This window comes from Anabrus simplex, chromosome 1, assembly GCF_040414725.1.
Source record: "Anabrus simplex isolate iqAnaSimp1 chromosome 1, ASM4041472v1, whole genome shotgun sequence".
Lineage (NCBI taxonomy): Eukaryota > Metazoa > Arthropoda > Insecta > Orthoptera > Tettigoniidae > Anabrus > Anabrus simplex.
The window spans coordinates 771,790,439-771,812,126 of record NC_090265.1 but is presented as its reverse complement, the minus strand read 5'-3'; the positions used below and the strand labels follow the sequence as shown (position 1 = coordinate 771,812,126).

The following is a 21,688-nucleotide window of genomic DNA, read 5'->3' as shown; positions in this document are numbered from 1 at the left end:
GAAGATTTTCTGTCAGAGTTATTTCCCTTAGCCTTTAGGAGTCCCCTGCCACATCTGCAAGGCAGCAGCTTCCAGTTGAATTTATGTGTCATTTCCTAACAATGGCCTCAACGAGCCTGCTAAGGGTGAACTCCTCTGCCCATAGCTATTGGTTCCCTTAGCTGGTTCTTAATTTTAAATTCATAAGTGTACTGTACTTACACATAGTGGTTTGCAGGACATTCAGTTATGGAGAAGAAGAAAGCTAGACAGTTTATAGATGAAAAATGAAAGTTTAAGTGGATGCTAATCCACACGTGTAATGTGTGCAAATGTCCCAGATGTTGGGCTTTTCTGTACCAACTTTAAACATAATTGTAAGCGACATGTATAGTTTGAGTTTCTAAGAATGTTTTCCTTGTTGTTTTAGTATGTTGGTGTTCTTAAAATATATTATTTCTTTATTTATTTCATTAATTATAATAATTTCTGGAGCCACCCACCATTTATCCGGGGTTTTAAGACCAGATACCCTTCCTGACACAACCTGATTCTTGAGATGAAGGTCTCCACTCTGAATTGACTGGGATTTGAAGTCGGGTGATCCAGGAAATATTAGATCAGAAAATTAAGTTTTAAAGGAAGTAGGTAGATATTCTTACTTGGATAGTAGAATGAATAACAATGGCAAAAGTAAGGAAGACATAAAATGCAGTCTACAACAGGCAGGAAAGGCCTTTCTTTCTTTCTTTCTTTCTTTCTTTCTTTTTTTCTTTCTTTCTTTCTTTCTTAATCTACTTACCCTCCAGGGTTGGTTTCTCCCTTGGACTCAGCGAGGGATCCTACCTCTACCACCTCAAGGGCAGTGCCCTGGAGCGTGAGACATTGGGTGGGGGATGCAACTGGGGGATACAACCTCACTCAGGCAGCCTCACCTGCTATGCTGAACAGGGGTCTCGAGGGGGGATGGGAAGATTGGAAGGGATAGACAAGGAAGTGGGAAGGAAGCGGCCGTGGCCTTAAGTTAGGTACCAACCTGGCATTTGCCTGGAGGAGAAGTGGGAAACCACGGAAAAACACTGCCAGGATGGCTGAGGTGGGAATCAAACCCACCTCTACTCAGTTGTCCTCCCGAGGCTGAGTGGACCCCGTTCCAGCCCTCATACCACTTTTCAAATTTCATGGCAGAGCCGGGAATCAAACCCGGACCTCTCGGGGTGGCAGCTAGTCACACTAACCACTACACCACAGAGGTGGAAAAGGCCTTTCTTAAGAAAAGAAATTTGCTCACTTCAAACATTGATATATGAATTAGAAAGATGGTTTTAGAAATTACTGTCTGGAGTTTGGCATTGTATGAAAGTGAAACATCGATGTTAACTAGCTCAGAAAGAAAAAGAATAGAGGCATTTTGAAATGTGGTGTTACAGGAGAATGCTCAGGGTGAGGTGGGTAGATTGAATTACGAATGAAGAGGTACTGAATCTTTTTTTTTTTTTTTTTTTACAAGTCGTTTTATGTTGCACTGACACTGATAGGTCCTACGGTGACAATAGGACAGGAAAGGGCTAGAAGTGGGAAGGAAGTGGCCATGGCCTTAATAACGTGCCTGGTGTGAAAATGGGAAACCACGAAAAACCAGGGCTGCTGACAGTGGGGTTCAAACCCAGTATCTCCCGAATACTGGATACTGGCCGCACTTAAGCAGCTGCAGCTATCGAGCTTGGTCTGAATCAAATTGGTGACAAGATAACAATGTAGTGAAATCTTACCAGAAGAAGAGATAGAATGATAGGACACATTTTAAGACACTCCGGACTTGAGCGGTTGGTTTTTGAGGGAAGTGTAGGCGGTAACAACAGTAGAGGTAGACCAAGGTGTGAATATGACAAGCAGATTAGAACAGATGTAGAATGTAGTAGTTACGTAGAAATGGAAAGGTTAGCACAGGATAGGGTGGCATGGATATTTCTGCATCAAGCCAATCTATGGATTGATGGCTCAAACAACAACATTCCAATATAACCTTTGGTTCAGTTGTGTCAGTGATGTTGTATGTTATGTATATGTTATGAATTACTAATTCATTTTTTCAGATGAGAGAGATTCTGAAGAATGTGAGAAGGCACTGGAAGAGCTAGAAAAAATAGACGGAGAAACAGATAACCTGGATATCACATTTGTGAAGATGGCTGATCCACGGTATGCAAGGAAATGGGGAGTCACAAAATTACCAGCAATAGTATACTTTCGCAAACGATTCCCTAGCATTTATAGAGGTATGGTATAATTGAAACATTTAGTAGAAGTTTTTTTACTTCACACATTAGAGCAATTTTATTGCCTCAGTACCCTCAGAGAATCAGGATCACCATTTGAATTTGTATTGTCCACTCTCCATCTCACAACATTATCGAGGTGTCCCTAAAGTTGCTCACAACCCTGTATATTATTTATTACTCTATACAGTATAACATCATCCACAAAAAGCCCTATCTGTGATTCCAGTCCTGTATTCATATCATTTATATATATGGAATAAAGCATAAACTTCCAATAATACTGTCCGTAAATGTAATAAAAACTTTCCAGTCTGTCAGACACACAGCAATTTCAAATGCAAATTAAAACACTATAAGCATACCTGTAAAAATTACATACATGGTTTCTTAACAAAATAGTATTGTCTTGCAGAAGTCCTCTGAACCCCCTCATTTTAATCATTACAGGATCAGAAAACACTTCACCTATTCTAATTCTTTGAGATCTGTTTCCTACAAATTTAGCCGTGCATTCAGTCACACTTTTGTCTAGTCCAGTGGCCCTCATTTTCATCAGTAGGCACCCATGATTTACCATCCTCATACTTCAGTCATATAAAACCCCCCCACCCCCACTTCTGAATACTTCAGATATAAACTTACCGAAGACTCCCTTCTTAGTAATGAAATTGCTTCCCAATCATTCTACTGATACAGACACATCTAACTCTGTTAGCTTTTATGACAGCGCGGTACTTTAAGTATGAGTACATGTCAAAGAGATGTTGAGACAAAAATGGCCAACAGCTCTGGATTGTGTTTCCTTGTTAAGAACTCTAGCTCCTCTTGGTTAGAGGGAACAAACATGTTTTAACTATATTCATTACTTTATTATAGTTGTACTTTCTTACATAACTGCATTGCTGTACTTGACCAGCAGATATTTTCACTCTCACACAAGAATTTTTAGCATCTATAAAGGAGTAGTGTTATGAAAATGTTGCAAAATTTTGACTGGGAAGACTTGGGAGTAAGGAAATATAGGAATAATTTATCAAGGAAAATGTTCGATACATTTCCAAGTTCTTTGAAAATATTTAAGAACAGGCTAGGTAAACATTTCATGGAGAATCTGCTACACTGTTGAAGTATGAGAAACTTACTGTAATATAGAAATTATACAGTGGGAAAGAAAAAATATTTATTCAGATTGCTCTTATTTGGGGACAAAGTTTGGCAGCAGCACTTAACAAAGAAGCATTTAAGTTTTAAAATAGGTGGGAAGTCATGGCATCCAAATGGTGTGAAGCGAATCAGCCTAGTAAGAAGAAAAGGTGTGTGGATGTACACCATATTGTTGACGGATAGAGTGAGAACTAGTGAGACAACCAACTCGGCCTTGAACTCCCGTTTCAGTAATATGGGCTTGGTATTATTGCTTCTCTTAATGTAGAAGCGAACTTCATCCTCCACTCTTCAGAGTTCATCTGTGAAAGAGTATAGTGGAACATTTTGTACCTCAAAGGTAATCATCAGAACTGTTAAGACTGTTTTTATCCCATTGAGTGATGAAATGGTCAATCCCAGCTTGCAGGCTGTTGATGGACATTTGTCATCTAATGCAAATGGATTTCCACAAATGAATCAAGTCCAGCAGGCTCGCTGTAAATAACAATTTAATAGAAATATCTACATAAAAGCTAAAGAAAATAATTAGGAAACAAAGGGAAATTTAGAAAAACACACTACACAAAAATTTTAACAATTTGTTTACAGAAAATGAAATATTAAAAATTTAAAAAAGGACTCAAAAACATCATAATTATCATCATCATCATCATCATCATCATCATCATTTCCCCTTGTCCAGCTCCTGCCAGGTTGGGATGTTGATAATACTCCTCCACTATTGCCTCTCCTTCCACCACTCTTCAGTAATATTGTATTCCATTCCAGTCTTCTTTATCTTATACTGTTCTTGACTGTCTATCCATCTTGCTCCGGGACTCTCTTTTGCTCTCTTTCCTTCTGTCTTAGTCTTGAACACTTGTTTTAGTATCCTTCTCTCCTCTATCATTATAACTTGTCTAAACCACCTCAATTTATTCTTCTCCATCCTATCACTCAGTTTTTCTACCTCTATTTTTTCTAACCTCAACATTTCTTACTCTGTGTCTCCTTGTCTTCCCTATCATATTCCTCAGGAACTTTATCTCACTGGCCTGAATTTTACTCTCATCTCTTGCTGTCAATGTCCAGGTCTCTGATGAATATTTTAATATAGAGGTACATTATCTCTTTACATTTCATACGAACTTCTCTGTTCCACACCAAGTTTCTTACATTACCGTGTGTATCTTTCTGCTGATCTTCCTATCCAGCTTTGCATCTTGCATTATTTCACTTCCCAAATTTTTGAAACATTCCACAACCTCAAGGTTTTGTCACCTGATACTAATGATTCCTTTTCCTTCTCTTTCTTCTCTTGTCACCATTGGTTTGCTCTTCTCCACTCTGATTTTCACACTGTATTTCTCAATATTGTCACTTAAAGACTCTAGTTGGATTTTCACTTCTGTTTTGTTGTCTCTGAAGACGACTCAGAAATATTCCACACAAGATACTCATTAACACATTAAAAAGTACAGTCTACAATATTTGTATGTTTTATTATAATAGTATGTTAATGCTCGATACCAATTTATAACTAATAAATAAAATTCCTTAACTAGGCAAAACAATGTAGAGGGTGAGACAAGAGAAACTGTGCTTTGAGTTTAGCAAGTATAGACAAATGATGTTTGAAGTTATGCACCCATCAAGCAGTTGTGATGGACGAGTTCAAAACTAAATCCATATGCAAGTGCCAAGACTCTACTGTTTAATATTTATTTTGATAATGGACAAAGGCATTCAATGATTTAGTTAAACTTTACTAGTGTCATTGTTCGTCATGTGATGGTCCAAACTTATAATGACATTGTTTTTAGATGAGGAAAAATTTTCACTGATTTTAAAAAATATGCATGGTTTCACCAGAGATGCAAGTTTCTCCAGCATTTTCAAATGCATTACTTAGTGTAGTTCATGGTGAGGGTTACCATAGTCCTGAGGATCCAGTTGAAATGGAACAGGAGTGCATGTTTCAAACATATTCCAAGTCCTATCCCAACTTGTGCTCAGGCAGCTAAGAGTATACAATCCACTGGTGGTTCCTAAACCTTTAGAAGGGAAATTCTCACTGGAACTATATGCAAGTAAGACTAGCCACCCTCTTTCATGGAGCATGCTCAGTATGGTCTTAGCCAGCTTCTGATCTGTGGGAGTGACGGAGTCCCACATTCATTCGACAGACCAGGGACTCTTTGGAAATGACTCGGCAAACAAAATGGAATTCAGTCAGTTCCGATCAATATTAATTAGAGCTCTATTGAAGAAAGAAAGTTGAACTGACTGAGTCAGCAATGAGGATGTGTCTGCATGTGTTATTATGGGGGCAGATCGGAAAGTAACGCACAATAATTTTTTTCTCCAAAAGGTTTAATAAGTGCCAAAACCAAACAATTACAAATGAACTTACATCTTGACGTACTTTTCTACATGGTCACCAAGGTTTTCAACACATTTCTCCCATCATGGTATCAGTTTCAATATGCCCTCTTCATGGAAGTCCATTTGGTTGGAGTATAGCCATCTGTGGACTGCTGATTTCAAATCTGGCAAGTTAGTCATGAACAGGAGCATCAACATGGGGATGGGCATTGTCATGAAGAAGTTTAACACCGTCAGCATTAATGTTCTTTTTTTTTGCTATGGGCTTTACGTCACACCGACACAGATAGGTCTTATGGCGACTATGGGATAGGAAAGGCCTAGGAATTGGAAGGAAGCGGCCGTGGCCTTAATTAAGGTACAGCCCCAGCATTTGCCTGGTGTGAAAATGGGAAAGCACGGAAAACCATTTTCAGGGCTGCCGATAGTGGGATTCGAACCTACTATCTCCCGGATGCAAGCTTACGGCCGCGCGCCTCTACGTGCATGGCAAACTCGCCCGGTAGCATTAATGTTGCGGCATTTGTCACGAAAGGCACGACGCAATTTAACCAAAGTTTTAATGTAGGCTGCAGCATTGAAAGGGGTCCTGTGTTCAGCATAGTCCACCAGTAACACACCAAACATGTCCCTGAACACTGTCACAAGCACTTTCCTAGCAGATTGAGTCACTGAATTTTTTTGTAGTTAAAGATATTTGGGTAAGGGGAGATAACATTCTTAATATGTCCTTAACAGGCGCTAAAAGAGAAAGGGAAGAGTGTTGGGTAGGATTGTTCATCAGGAACACCATATTATGTAACAGACAGATACATTAGCATATGATGTGCATGGATTTAGCAGTTGCAGGAATTAGGATGTATCTTTTCTTGCTGCATTCACTGTTTGAGGGAGCTCATGAAGACAAAGTGGACAAGTTTTATAAGAGTCATATTGCAGTCATGATCAAGGACAAGATAGAGTAATTGGTGATTTCAATGCAAGAATTGGAAATAGAAGTGAAGGATGTGAGAAGATGATGGGTAGAAGATATGAAAGCTTACAGTAACAAGAAGTGTTTAGCAGATGCTAATAAATTCTTCGAACCCCACCGTTGGCAGCCCTGAAGATGGTTTTCTGTGGTTTCCTATTTTCACTCCAGGCCTTAATTAAGGCCACATTACTTCCTTCCCACTCCTAGCTCTTTCTTATCCCATAGTCGTTAAAAGACGTATCTGTGTCGGTGCGACATAAAGCAAATTGTAATCGAATCGAAAATAAATTCTTCAAGCATAAGGCTATGCATTGTTAGGAGGACAGGGGCATTAAATCTATAATAGACTACTGTATTTTATAACTGACTTTCAATTCACAAAATTTATTACAAATTTTGAGGAATTTTCAATAATACAAATGAATATTTGATCTGTAGTGAACTAAGTATCACTAGACCTAATACAATAAACAAATACTGGATGAGTTGACCATGTGGTTAGGGGCACGCAGCTGTGAGCTTGCATCTGGGAGATGGTGGGTTCGAACCCCAGTGTCGGCAGGCCTGAATATGGTTTTCCGTGGTTTCCCATTTTCACACCAAGCGAATGCTGGGGCTGTACTTTTATTAAGGCCATGGCCGCTTCCTTCCCACTCCAAGGGCTTTCCTATCCCAGTGTTGCCATAAGGCCTATCTGTGTCAGTGCAACGTAATACAAATTGTAAAGAAAAAAAGAAAAAAAACACAGTCTGCACCAACACAAATTAAAATATTTTGTTATAACCAGTTTTTGGAAACTAAATTCCATCATCAGTAAAATGCTTGATATTTACATTTAAAACTTGATGAACACTCATCATCATCATCATCATCATCATCATCATCATCATCATCATCATCATCATCATCAATGTCCCACTCCAGTTGCCCAGGTGTGGTTAAAAAGCCTCCTCCGCTCCTTTCTGTCCTTCCACTTTTCCTGCTCCATTACTTCTGCCACATCCAATCCAGCTTCTCTGATGTCCTTCCAAATATGATCCATCCACCTTCTTGGTCTTCCAACTGGTCTCTTTCCCTTAACTTCTCTTCCAATTCCCTTCTCGCTATCCGTTCCTTTCCCATTCTTTTTACATGTCCAAAATAACTCAGTCTTGCTTTCTGTATGTTCTGCACTAACGGTTCTATATTTAGCTCTTCTCTGATTTTAATATTTTGAATTCTGCCTCTTCTTTTCTTTTTAACCAATGTTCTTAAAAATTTCATTTCTACTGCTTGGATCTTACTATCTTGTCTCTTATTAGTTACCAGCATTTCTAGTCCGTATGTTACAATTGGTACAAAATATTGTTCATATAATGTCAATTTCATTCTCTTGGGTACTTTGCAATCCCATAAAAGCTCTCTGACTTGATAAAATGTTGTACCTTTACTTAGTCTGTTATTAATTTCAGGGTTGATTTCATTCACTGCCGTCTCGATCCTCCTATACTGCCTGCTCTATTGGAGCCTTTTTGCAATTACGCTGCGGCAAAATTTCTTCACTAGATGGCAGACATAGACGCACAATGTTCTAAATTTATTCTAATGACGACAGCCTACAAAACACTATGCAGTATGGTCATATGTTCACTGAAGCTCGTAAATTACATCAGTAATATTAAATATCGGCAATATTACCTGTATGAAGTCACAGTTGGCCTCTTCATGCACAATTTAAAGATTTTCCTGGATGAAGGCTTGGAGTGGTACCATACTTTTTGTGTTTTTGCCAACGCAATATCAAATAATAGAGGTCTTACAAACTTGGTTAGGATAATATCACTAACAGTTTGCTTATGTTCCTTGACCTTACACTGTAACAAAACCCATTCTGAAAGGGGTTTCTTTTTGCTATTTGTTTTATGTAGCACCGACACAGATAGGTCTTATGGTGATGGTGGGATAGGAATGGGAAGGAAGTGGCTGTGGCCTTAATTAAGATACAGCCTGGTGTAAAAATGAGAAACCACAGAAAACCATCTTTAGGGCTTCCAACAGTGAGGTTCAAACCCACTATCTCCCGGATGCAAGCTCACAGCTGCATGCTCCTAACCGCATAGCCAACTCACCCGGTATTCTGAAAGGGAAGACGTTGCAAGTCGTCGTATTACGCTCGTACGTTTGAAGGACTTCGACAATAGGGCACAGCAGCTTAAACGAACTCCTGCAGATGCTTCACCAGAGCAACAAAACAAGGTTTTGGTATCGAACTCCTCCTCTGTCCTGATGCATAATCAGTTCCATTTAGCGGTGTCGAAGCTCTAGGCAGTGAGATGTTCCTGACGCAAATGTGACACTCCATCCTATCTTCAACAACACGAACCTTGTACCCGCAAATTAGGATTTGATTTCCTGTTTCTAGTTTGATTGGAATATTATCGTCTGGATATCTGAGGTTGTCCAAAATGTCTAAACATGAAGATGTTTATTTTGTGATTGTCCATTACAATTTTTATCACAAGGAATTAACTATCCTCCACGGCTTTAATTACCTTCTGAAAAAATTCCGCAGCCTGTTTCCAGTCATTCGACCAGGTAAGGAATGGAATGAATGAAGCCTAAATCTAGCAGCGAGGATAGGAATTGTGCCGGCTGCCAAAGCCTGTTGCACTCCTCCGGGGCAATGATTAATAAATGACAGATGAAATGAAATGATATTTGAGAGTGTTGCTGGAATGAAATATGACAGGGAAAACCGGAGTATCCAGAGAAAAACCTGTCCCGCCTCCACTTTGTCCAGCACAAATCTCACATGGAGTGACCGGGATTTGAACCACAAAACCCAGCGGTGAGAGGCCGGCGCGCTGCCGCCTGAGCCGCGGAGGCTCCATCACCTTCTGAAATAAGATGTAAAGGCACAGATGCGAGAGTAATCTGAGGATATCCAATTACTTCCTTTATTAGGTCCTTGCCTAGATAAAGCCGACAGCCGCTTTTCTCTTAATTCCCTTCTAGACGGTATTTCGTGGAGTCGTATCTTTTCTGGCTGCAAACCATCTTGTCGAGATTGGCAAAATGGTACATAACAGTTGAATATTTCGGGGAAAGAATCTGAAATTTCACTTCTACGAAAAATATACCTTGCACAAATGGAAAGAAACAAGAACCAACATCTTAAAATCACTTTTGAAATATCTATAAGCATAACATGATTTATTCATTTCACAGTTCTACACAAAATATCTCTTGTACAAACGGAAGTGACCAGACACGTTTACTCATTGTACGAAATAATTCAGGTTTTCACACACATTCATGCACCAATAACGCAGTGCTACACCCACACTGACAGCAAAGATTGTGTGTCTACTGCTGCACTCTTATGGCGACTTGGAGAAATATTGGTAGTTGCGCCTTCCTGTGTTAAACTAGGACATAGTGCAGGCAGTAAAAGAGGATCGAGACGGCGGTGATTTCATTACTTCCATTAATAATGCTACCCAGATATGTAAACTGTTCTACATTCTCTAACTGTTCTCCATCTATGTTCACTTGGCTTCTCTTTTTCTCTTTTCCACAGTGCATGACTACAGTTTTCTTTTTACTAATTATCATTCCAAACTCCTTCAGATTTTCATACCAAATGTCCAGTCTCCTTTGTACTTCCTTTTCTCCCTTTCCTTAAATCACCACATCATCTGCAAATGACTTACCAAAACATTCACTTCATCACTACCGATACTCTGTTTTACATGTTTTATGATTTCATCCATCAATATAATAGTAATAGCAACAGTGCTCTTCTTTGCTTGAGACCTTTTTTGTATAAAATGTTTCAGAATCACCTCTCCCCACTTGTACACTGCTTTTACTTTCATGATGCAACATTATTATCTTCTTAATTAATGATTTTGGCACATTCCTTTTCAGTAAGCATTCCCATACAGGTTTTCTCTTAACTATATCATAAGCTTTTTCCAAATCCAAAAATACGAATATGATTTCCTTGTTTCTTTCCTTCCTTTTTTGAACAGCAGTACAATGCTTCCTTGTTTCCAATCCTCAGGTATCCCTTCATCCTTCCATATAGCATTGAGGGCTCTGTATAGCCACTGTAGTCTGATGTTTCCTGCTGCCTTAATCATATCAGCATTGAATTCATCTTTTTCACTTCCTTTACCTTTGGTCATTGCCTTCACTGCCCTTTCAAGTTCCAACCATGTTATTGGATTCTCTTCTTTTTCTCCATCTATTATTTCCATTTTCTTATCTCCTTCTTCCTCCGAGCAGTCATCCTAATTCCAAAGACCCTTTTCATCATGTACTATGGATCTATCTTCTCTCTCTCTAATCCCTTGATTTTTCTTGATTTATTCTTTTCAATTTTATTACGCTGTATAATAGTTCCTGATTTCCTTGACTATCTTGCTCAATTTTGTTGGTAAACTCTCCCCAACATTTCTCCTGTTTTCCTCGATACTCCTCTTTACTTGTAGTTTCAATCTTTTGTATTGCACATGTAACCTTTCTATCTTATTCTCATCACTCTGATATGTTTTATGCTTTTCCTTATCCATTTCTTTCTTCACCTAGTTCCTTTCCTTTATTTCTTTTTTTATTTTGTCTGTCAATCACCATGTCTCCTTTCCCTTAACCTTTGCTTTTGTTTTCCTACATACCTCAATTGCTTCTTCCACAAATGTCTGTCTTAAATTGTCCTACTCTTCTTCTCCACTTCATATTTTTGTGTTAAGCAAATTTTTTTTATACAATCTTGGAATTCCATTCTTTTATCCTTCTCCTCCAATTCCCAAATCCTGATCTTTGGTTTCTTCTTCAATACAATATTGGCGATTTTTATTTGTTTTAATTCCACAATTAATAATCTATGATAACCTTCCATACTTTCATTGGGGATTATCTTCGTATTCATGGCATATCTACCCCGTTCTCGGTCTGCTATTATAAAATCGATGAGTGTTCCTTATTGTCCATTCCAACTATATCGGCTGATCTTATGGCTATTCCTCTTCATAAACCATGTGTTCTTTATTATCAGGTTATTTCTGATACAAAATTCCAACAGTTTCTCTCCATCTTTGTTTCTATCGCCATATCCGTTTGGGCCCAGAACATTCTCATATCCCATTCTATCAGTTCCCACATGGCCAATCAGATCTCCCATTACCATGATCCCATCTCCAACAATATGTGTTTGCAGTTCATTGAGGAACTCTTCTTTTTCTTCCACGCTACATCCTGCCTGTGGAACATAACCTGTATTATCTTCAGTAGTTCCTTGTTTACATGTATGTGCATTATTATAATTCTTACATTTACATAATCAACTTCAGCTATTGGTTCAACATTCTGATTCACTACAAATCCCACTCCATTTCTTTTCTTTTTACTGTTACCCATCCAGTACAAAGCGTACCCCTTTCTTAGTTTCTTCATTCCTTTCCCTTTCCATTTCACTTCACTTAATCCCAGGATGTCGAGTTTTCATCTCTTGATTAGGTCAATCAATTCATTTTCCTTTCCATTCATTGTTAAAATATTTATTGTTCCAAATCGGGTTTTGTTCTCTGATCTAACACTTGCACGAACATCAGCATTACCATCATGCTGTGCAACTGTAGTCAGAGACTTTCCATTTTTAAACTTCCATCCGAGGCTTGTACTGCAGTTGAAAGCAAGTACAAATTTACTCATCTGCTGACCTGCTAAGCCTAACGCATCTGAGGATTTTCTTTTGGAGTTTACTTCCTTAGCCTTTGAAGATCCCTCTTCTCCACAGGGCAGTGGTTTCCTCTTCTGATGTTCCCCAGAGGGAATGGGTTGCCTCATCCACCATCTTTGCCATTCCGTAGGTCTTTCTCTTCCTAAGATGCTGTTAAGGTCTTCACCTGTAACTCTGGGCATGGGTTCCACGTTATACCCTGTGAGACTGGTTCCCTGCCTGAACTTAGCTCTCCTTCACACCGGCCTACTAATGTAGAGGATACCCACCCCCACAATGTGGATGCACCAGACAAGAATTATAATACCAATATAGTTGGTCTGTTATTGCACAAGAATTACTCAAGTGAAGGATAGGTAAGGTGACCCTATCTCCCTTGTGCCTGGTTAATGGTTGTGTGTGATGCCACAACCAATGGCTTGATGAACACTAGCTTTGCTAGCTATTCCCTAGCCATTTCTATTACAGCATCTATGTACATCACCCATAACCATTGTATATGCTGAAACTATTCTTTGGAACTATCCAAATACTTTTGTCTAATTTCCTTGTCTTGCAGATTTCCTATCCCCACTTGTCTGCACACACGTTCTATATCCACAGTTATTGTATAATGACAAAACTACTTACCGACATGTAGCACAACTCATTTACAGTGTAGACTGTCATATCTGTTAGTCTTACTATTATAAGATATTAGAATCATTCTGTATAGGCGGTTTTCACTTTACAAAGGAAAAATTAAGTGTATCATCCTAATTCATGATTGAATTAGGAGGATTAGGAGGATACACTTTTACTTTGTAAAGTCTTACTGTTGTCAAGTATGTTGTAACTTAATTTAAAAACTCTGTGTAAAGATGGGAAGAAGCAAATGTCTTGGTGGAATGATGATCTCAGGGCAACTTGTAAACATAAAATGTACACAGATGAAAGGCATAGAGCAAAACAGTTAATTGTATAGTCCAGGTAGAAATAATGGGATAACCTGGAAAGGCTTGGTCGAGCAGCAGGAAAACCTTTCTGGACTGCAATAAAGAGTTTTAGTGTGGCTGGAAACACTCCAGTACAAAGCGTACCCCTTTCTTAGTTTCTTCATTCCTTTCCCTTTCCATTTCACTTCACTTAATCCCAGGATGTCGAGTTTTCATCTCTTGATTAGGTTAATCAATTCATTTTCCTTTCCATTCATTGTTAAAATATTTATTGTTCATATTGATGTACATAATAGGATTGAATGCCAGGTGGAACAGGTTTATTCTTCCAGGATGATAGTAAAGTGAGTGAATCAATGAAGCTCACAGTTGTGATCAACCGTGTTCTGTAAGAAGGAAGTGCTCTCTTTACATTGATTTGTTTTCAGATGGACTTTCTGTATGGGAGTGAATAAATTATATATCATTGTGTATACCATTGGACAATTGGAAGGAATATTTTGAAAATATTCTCATTGTAACAGGAAATCTTTCTGTTGAAGTCCTGAAGCATACAGTTCATGGGTGGAAGAATAAGGATGTTGATAATTGAAATAGTGAAGGGGATGGTAAATAAATTCTCATAAAGCAGCAGTGTTCTGTAAGAAGGAAGTGAGTTCTTGGATTAAAGTCTCTTTACACTGATCTGTTTTCAGATGTACTTTCTGTATGGGAGTAAACGCTGGGTGCACTGAGGATAACTTGTTTATTAGTCAGAAGTAACAGACATTAAAGTAGCAAGAATGATCGTTGGGAGAAACAGGTGGTAACAATGGCAAGCAGGTACTTGGAATGAGGAGATAAAAGCTAAGCTATGAATAAACTTGATCGATGAAGCTGTATGCATGAACTAGCTGTGGTGATAGGATCTCTTTAGGCAAATGGTGGAAAATATTATTAGGTGAAAAACGAACTTGCCATGGAAGGTAAGAGAAGTAGAGGGAGACCATGGTGATGACGGTTAGGAGTGGAACTAAATGAGGTCACAGTGCACAGGATTAGGGAGGCACAGAGGTCAGTTATGATGAAGACCTGTGGGAAGGCAGTTTCATAAGATTAGCATGTAATGATAGTAAGGTACCTTCTGATTGGAGAAAAGCAGTGATTGCACTTATAAGCAACAGAACAGGAAGGATTGCAACAACTATAGAGGGATTTCATTGATCAGTACCAGGCAAGGTGTTCGCTGGTATTTTGGAAGAGAGGGTGTGATCAATGGTTGAGAGGAAGGTGGATGAAAACCAGTGTGGTTTCAAACTACAGTGGGGCTTCCAGGATCAGATTTATAGTATGCATCAAGTAATTGAAAAATGTTAGAAGAGGAATAGACAGTTATGCTTATGTTTTATAGATCTAGAGAAGGCATATAATAAAGTTTTTTTTTTTTGCTAGGGGCTTTACGTCGCACCGACACAGATAGGTCTTATGGCGACGATATATATAATAAAGTACCAAGGGAAAATATGTTGGCCATACTGAGGGCTTATGGGATCAGAACTCTATTATTACAGACAATCAAGAGCATTTAAATCAACAAGCAGGCTTCGGTGACAATTGAAGATGCATTAAGTTATTTGTTCAGAACAGTTACATGAGTTAGACGAGGCTGTAATCTTTCACCTTTGTTGTTCATAGCTTACATGGATCATTTGCTGAAAGCTATAAAGTGGCAGGGAAGAATTCAGTTGGGTTGAAATGTAACCAGTTTGTATGGCAGACTCTGGTGAAAGTCTGAATGCCAGTTGGGACAAAACATAATAGGATTGAATGCCAGGTGGAACAGGTTTATTCTTCCAGGATGATAGTAAAGTGAGTGAATCAATGAAGCTCACAGTTGTGATCAACCGTGTTCTGTAAGAAGGAAGTGCTCTCTTTACACTGATTTGTTTTCAGATGGACTTTCTGTATGGGAGTGAAAGCTGGGTGCACTGAGGATAACTTATTTATAAGTTGGAAGTAACAGACATTAAAGTAGCGAGAATGATAATTGGGACAAACAGGTGGTAACATTGGCAAAAGAGTATTTGGAATGAGCAGATAAACTTGATCAATGAAGCTGTATGCTCAAACTAGCTATGGAGGTGGAATCTTGTTACGTTACTAGGTGAAGGGTAAGAGAAATAGAGGAAGACCATGGTGATGACAGTCAGGAGTGGAATTAAATGAGGTCCCAGAGCTCTTAGGAAATTCACAGAGGTCTGTTATGATGAAGATGTGTGGATAACTCTCTTGTGTTACAGTGATTTTTTCTTGCTTTTCAGGGGAGTTGACAGCAGAAGAGGAAGTGTTGGACTGGTTGCGCAAGAACAGATTCCGTCAACCAGAGCTCAATATCTTCATGTATGGTGTGATTGCAATTACTGTAACATTCTTCATCTACACAGCATGGCTGGTGTCTTGCTTCAGACCACACATCAAGCAAGCGTGAAAATTTGTGTGCATGAGCTAGCACTGCGGTAGGCTCAGGGAGCTTTGGTTGTTTGGCCCAGGGGTGCCCAGCTTGCCTGTCTGTAGATATAGTGTGAGGTCAGGAGCAGCAACAACGGTTATTCTCTTTCCCTAACCCTTCTCATCAGTACAGTGTTCACAAGCAAGTAACCTTCATGCCCTCAAGCCTTTAGTTATGTTCTTATAATTTAGTTTTTAAATTATTACACCAAGTGAAAGTCAGAAATGGAAAGATTGAAGTGGAATCATAACATATTCTTCTTTCTCTGCCCTTTCAACCTCAAGATTTATGTACTGGTACATAAAATGTAATGATAATGTAAGACATTCCATGGATTGTGGCTTTCCCTTTCTCCATTCTGTCTCTGGTGATCGGTCTCATGCAATGTTGATTTGCGTTGCTGTTCCTGTACTAACCATTGACCAAACGAATGCTAGGGCACCCCTGACGAAGCCAAAGGAGAAGGACGGTAAAGACATGAGACGCGAGACGGATGGTTGCGATGTTGTGAAGCAAACACACAATGTGATGTCACCTTATTCCATTATCACCCACATTTCATTCACTGCCTCTATCTGCACATTCATTCTTAGTTTTATGTTAAGTTAGGTTATGTGACTGAAGATTTCAAATTAGCCCTCATTCAAAAGTGAAGTACCCAGTTATTCTCTCCATTCCTACATTAAAATAATGGTAAATTATTATATTAATAAAGAACTTTATAAGAAAATATGTGTGAAATTTACTCCTTAACATGTACACCTCAACAAAAGTATATTCGGCCCTCAGCAAGTTTAGACTTGCATGCTTTGTGTTCATGTCCCATTCATGACTATACCTCAATCACTGTGAGCAATGTTAAGCATGGACATGCCATAATCAAGCCGAGGAGCTTGATGTGATGTTACAAGTTTCTAAAATCTCTTAACTCAGGAAAGGTGGCACGGGGTCTTTCACGACCTGCTGCAAATTTATTTTGTTTGATTGCGCTTACATTTAAACTTAGAGACTTTGGCTGCCACTTACCTCTCCCCACATTTCTTGCCTTTTGTCTGAGGTCAGTGGCATTGTAGTGAAGGGTGTTCATTCTTAGAAAGAGGGAATATTGTCTAGTGGTGCAATGAAGTGTCTTGTTATACCCCCCACCACCAGTCCTGTTTGTCAGAAGTACACCAGCAGGAGTGTTGAGTGCACCCTTGGAGTTACTTGTGTAATCATGTGAGGAATTCATTCAATCAATCTCTTATTGCTGGAATGAGTTATGAAGAGTACAAGGCAAGGGTGTTATCTCCTTTACAGTCTGTGGAAGAGGAAGAAGTTTTAGTGAGAGTGAGGATGAATTACAAGTAGTAGACTCTAACAGTGATACGGGACAGAATGGCAATGAAGAAATAGTAAACATATATTATGATGATTTACCTCTTTCTCAATGGTTTTGGACCATAACAGAAAAGGATGATATTACAGACTGGAGAAAAATTCCTCATTCTAGAAACTCACACACTCAAACCCACAACATTGTCACTCATTTACCTGAAGTGAAACTCTTAGCAGGAGTGGATCATTGCCTGAAGAATCTTTGAGCATTTTTTTCATGAGTGATAATATCTGACAACTCATTTTAAAGTGTACAAACCTAGAAATTGAAAGACTCAGAGAAAATTATGCTTGCAAACAAATAACTTTTCACAGTATGGATTATCATGAAGAGGATCACTATTTTCAGTAACATAATTATTTTGGAAGAACCCCTCCCCACCATCCAGGGGTATACTGCAGAAATAGCATTATGTAGTTTGCAGAATCTAAGCCTGTCACCTGAATTTAGCAACACAATATGTTTAATAAAGATTATTCCTGTGCATGACGAGTTTTTATTTTTATATGCTTTTATATACATACATTAATTTTCCATAAAATATCATGATATTGAGTTAATAAACCTAATACATTAATATACGATGCATAAAAATGAGTAATTTTGTTCAATCATAGTGGTCAGAAAGTACCCCACGCCACTGACGAGCGCCACCTATCCACAGTTAAGGGTTCATATCTACAAGGACCATATTGGACTACTGAAGAAAGGTAGAATGTGACGAGGACCAACAGTAGAGCCATATTCAGGACATCCAGTTGGTTACTGGCAGAAGTGTCATTTTCTCATTTTCATTCCACTCTGACTGGACTCTGAAACAATCGGCCTACAGACTTGATCAAATTACTGCAGCATGTCAAGGATGCAGGATGAGTCCTGCAAATGAGGTCACCTGCTACACTTGAGGAACTCGCCAAGTAGCTCACATAGCTCCAGTAGGGTGATTGTTTTGTTTTTCATATAATACAGACTTATGGGACTTCGAATGTTAGTTTTCTTTCACTGTATCGCAAGAAGGCCATGTTCTTCACAGATATGTCTGACATAAAAGGGAGGTCTTGTAAGCTTTTCGGGATCATAAACAGGGATGTGTGATCACTTCACTATATTCAATGTCTTCAGTGATCTGCATTTACGACTGTCACTCAGGTGACAGATTCCATATCAGTTGCTTATCTAACCTTTTCTTAAATGATTTTGAAGATGTTTCAAGTTTTAAGAAAATGATAAATGATTCCATTCCCTAATTCCTCTTGCTGTAATTGAATGCTTGGCCCAATTTGTCCTCTTGAATTCCATCTTTATCATCATAAAATCTTTCCTATCTTTGAAATTCTGCTCAACTTTATTCGTCTACTAATGTCATTCCACCGCCATCTCTCCACTGACAGCTCAGAGCATTCTGCTCAGTCGAGCAACTCGTCTCCTTTCTCCCAAGTCTCACCAGCACAAAGTTTGCAACATTTTTGAAACATTACTCCTTTTTGGAAATCACCCAGAACAAATCATGCTGCTTTCCATTCGATCTTCTCCAGTTCTCATATCAAGTAGTCCTTGTGTGGGTCCCATGCACTGGAACAGTACTTTAATTGGAGTCCTACCACAGATTTATATGCCCTCTCTTTTACATCCCTACTATGTATGTAGGTATGTCCAATGCTTATCTCGTTTCTCTACGGGGTCAGGTATGAAGTGAGATAAATCTTCATTGCAAGTGTTTACGATTGGATGCCCTTCCTGATTTCAACTTCAGCAGAGGAGTTAATGAGATGAAATGAATATGATAGTAGGGAGGGAGAGCGTGATTCCCAGTGCTGGCTCATAGCTTACTCCTGTCAAATAGGACCAACGGTTCTGCTCAAAGCTTAATGTCTCCATCCGATGGATGAATCACCATCAAGAATATCATGTGTCCTTGCTCCATATGAGCACTGCGGAGAGGTTTGGAATTGAATCCAGGCTTTTGACATGCAGTCTAGGGATTAGAAATTGTATACCACCACCTCTCCTACCCAGCTGGTGAACATTCTGATGGTGACAATTTTTGCAATTCAATGAACGGGACTCAAACTAGTTAACCACAGTATCAGACCGTATAGTATTAATGATCATGGCCACCAGGCAGGCCCTTTGCATCCTTAATGCTGCTTCATGCTTGTTGTTTTAAGGGGCCTAACATTGAAGGTATTTGGCCCCCTTTTCATCCTTACTACAACACCTAAATACTCTCATAACCATATAGAGATCCGTAATTTTATTTACAACCTCGTTAATGTGATTACCCGAATGAAGATATTTCCTTATATTAACACCTAGGTACTTTCAGCACCCTTCACCCCATCAACATGATAATTAAAACAGAGAGGACTTTTCCTCTCAGTGAAATTTGCAACCTGACCTTTTAACTCATTTTCCATCATACCATTTTCCTCTGTCCATCTCACAACTCTGTAACATATTTACTATTCTATAGTATACCCAAAATCATCTGAAAAAAGCCTTGTCTCTGATTCCACTTCTTCACTCATGTCTTTTAAAGCGTATACATACATAAGAAAATATATGTCCAATTACAAAGACTTGCAGGGACCATCTTAATCATCCTTGGATAGGTCAATAGTGTTGCAGTCAACTTGACCTCCTGAATCTAAAATATATGCTATATTTTTCTGGAATCCTACAAGTTGAACCTCACTTGAATAATCTTTCCTAAACAGAACTGCCTTCTATAAAACCAGTTAATAATTTCACAAAGATGTCTAACATAATCAGAAATATCCCTTTCCCAGAGCTTACATGCAACACATGGCAAGCTGACTGGCCTCTAATTATCTCCTTTATGTTTATCACCATTTCTCTAGTACACTGTGGTTATTATAGCAACTTCCCATTCATTTTGTATAACTAATTCAGGAAAGTATTTCAGATAAGGTAATATGTCCCAACCCATGCATTTAGTATATAACCAGAAATTTTATAAATTCCAGCAGTTTTTTAGTTTTCAATTTTTGTATCCTAGTGTAAATTTCTTTATCATAGGTAAATTTCAATACTTCATTAATGTTAGTCACCTTCTTCATCCGTCTGGACAATATCCATAACTCCAACAATATTTGCATAGGTACTAATTGAATATGCTGCCTTCTGTATGTCCTCACATATACACTCCTGTCGTTCATTAATTATCTGTAGAATGTCTTTCCTGGAACATGTTTCTGCCTGAAAGTGCCTAAACACACACTTCCATTTTTCCCTAAAATTCATATATGACTGTCAATTATGTTTGCCATCATTTTATTCTTATCTGAATGTTTTGCTAAATTCAATCTTCTATTAAGTTCCTTCAGTTTCTCTTCCTTCCATAACAATTCCTCTTTCTAACCTGCACCTCCTTCTTAATCTCTTTATTTCACTGTTATATTATAGTGGGGTCTATACCACCTTTAATGGTACATACCTATTTTCACACTCCTCAACAATTGCTTTAAACCCATCCCATAGGCTGTTACATATTTTTATTTATCATTTTCCACTTACGATAATTACTTTTTAGAAACTCTGCCATGGCTCTCTTATCAGTCGTATGGTACTGTCTAATAGTCCTACTTTTAAAACCTTCCTTTCTATCACATTTATTTTCACTCAACAAAAAACAGCTTCATGGTTACTTACACCATCTGTCACTTCAGTTTTCTATACAGCTTGTCTGGTTTTATGAGCACCACATGTAGAATATTTTTTCCTCTAGTTGGTTTTTTCACTTTCTGATTCAGCTGTCTTTCCCAGATTAACTTATTTGCCATTTGCTTGTCATGCTTTCTGTCATTCCCATTTCCTTCCGAGTTAACATTTGCTAATTTGAGATCACCCATGATAATAATGTTCCTTTTGTGCCATTCTCCACACAGCTGATTATCTTATCAAATAATTCAGCATCCTTTCCAGGTCTATGCACACCAAAAACATCAAGTTAATGTTTGTCTTTAGAGATGAGCCTCATGGAATTTCACGTTTTTCATCCTTAATTTTTTGTAGCTTATAAATTCCTCTTTCAACAGTACGAATACTACCCCTCCTGCTGTACCAATCCTGCCTCTGTGATAAGCACTTCTGTTCTGTGAGAAAATCTCTGCATTCATAATGGTGCTTCATAGCCATGGTTCAACTCCTGTTACCATATCGGTAAATATATATCAAACAACTTAACAATATGTCTACAGTTTAACACTAACAACTTTGTCATCCTTACTGGGCTTCCATCTCCCTATACTCCCAACACTTATCCCTAGCCCATTTCACTGAAAGTATTTCCATATAACTTAACTCTTCTAAACAAACCCCCAAGCTTATGCATAGCACTGCGATTCAAGTGAAGGCCATCTGGGCATAGAGCCCTATCT

The 21,688-nt window shown here is 38.6% G+C and overlaps 1 protein-coding gene across 4 annotated transcripts in view; it reads left to right on the top strand.

Annotated features, from left to right (window-relative positions):
* hlk (hulk) overlaps positions 1–16,640 on the top strand; it is a 369,077-nt gene extending 352,437 nt beyond the window's left edge. For all 4 annotated transcript variants that reach the window (XM_067136216.2, XM_068225214.1, XM_067136215.2 and 1 more), the window contains 2 exons: positions 2,076–2,258; positions 15,723–16,640. In XM_067136216.2, coding sequence (XP_066992317.1) covers positions 2,076–2,258; positions 15,723–15,889 — 350 coding nt within the window. In that variant the 3' untranslated portion in view covers positions 15,890–16,640. The remainder of the gene's footprint in view (positions 1–2,075; positions 2,259–15,722) is intronic.
* The last annotated feature ends 5,048 nt before the right edge of the window (positions 16,641–21,688 follow it).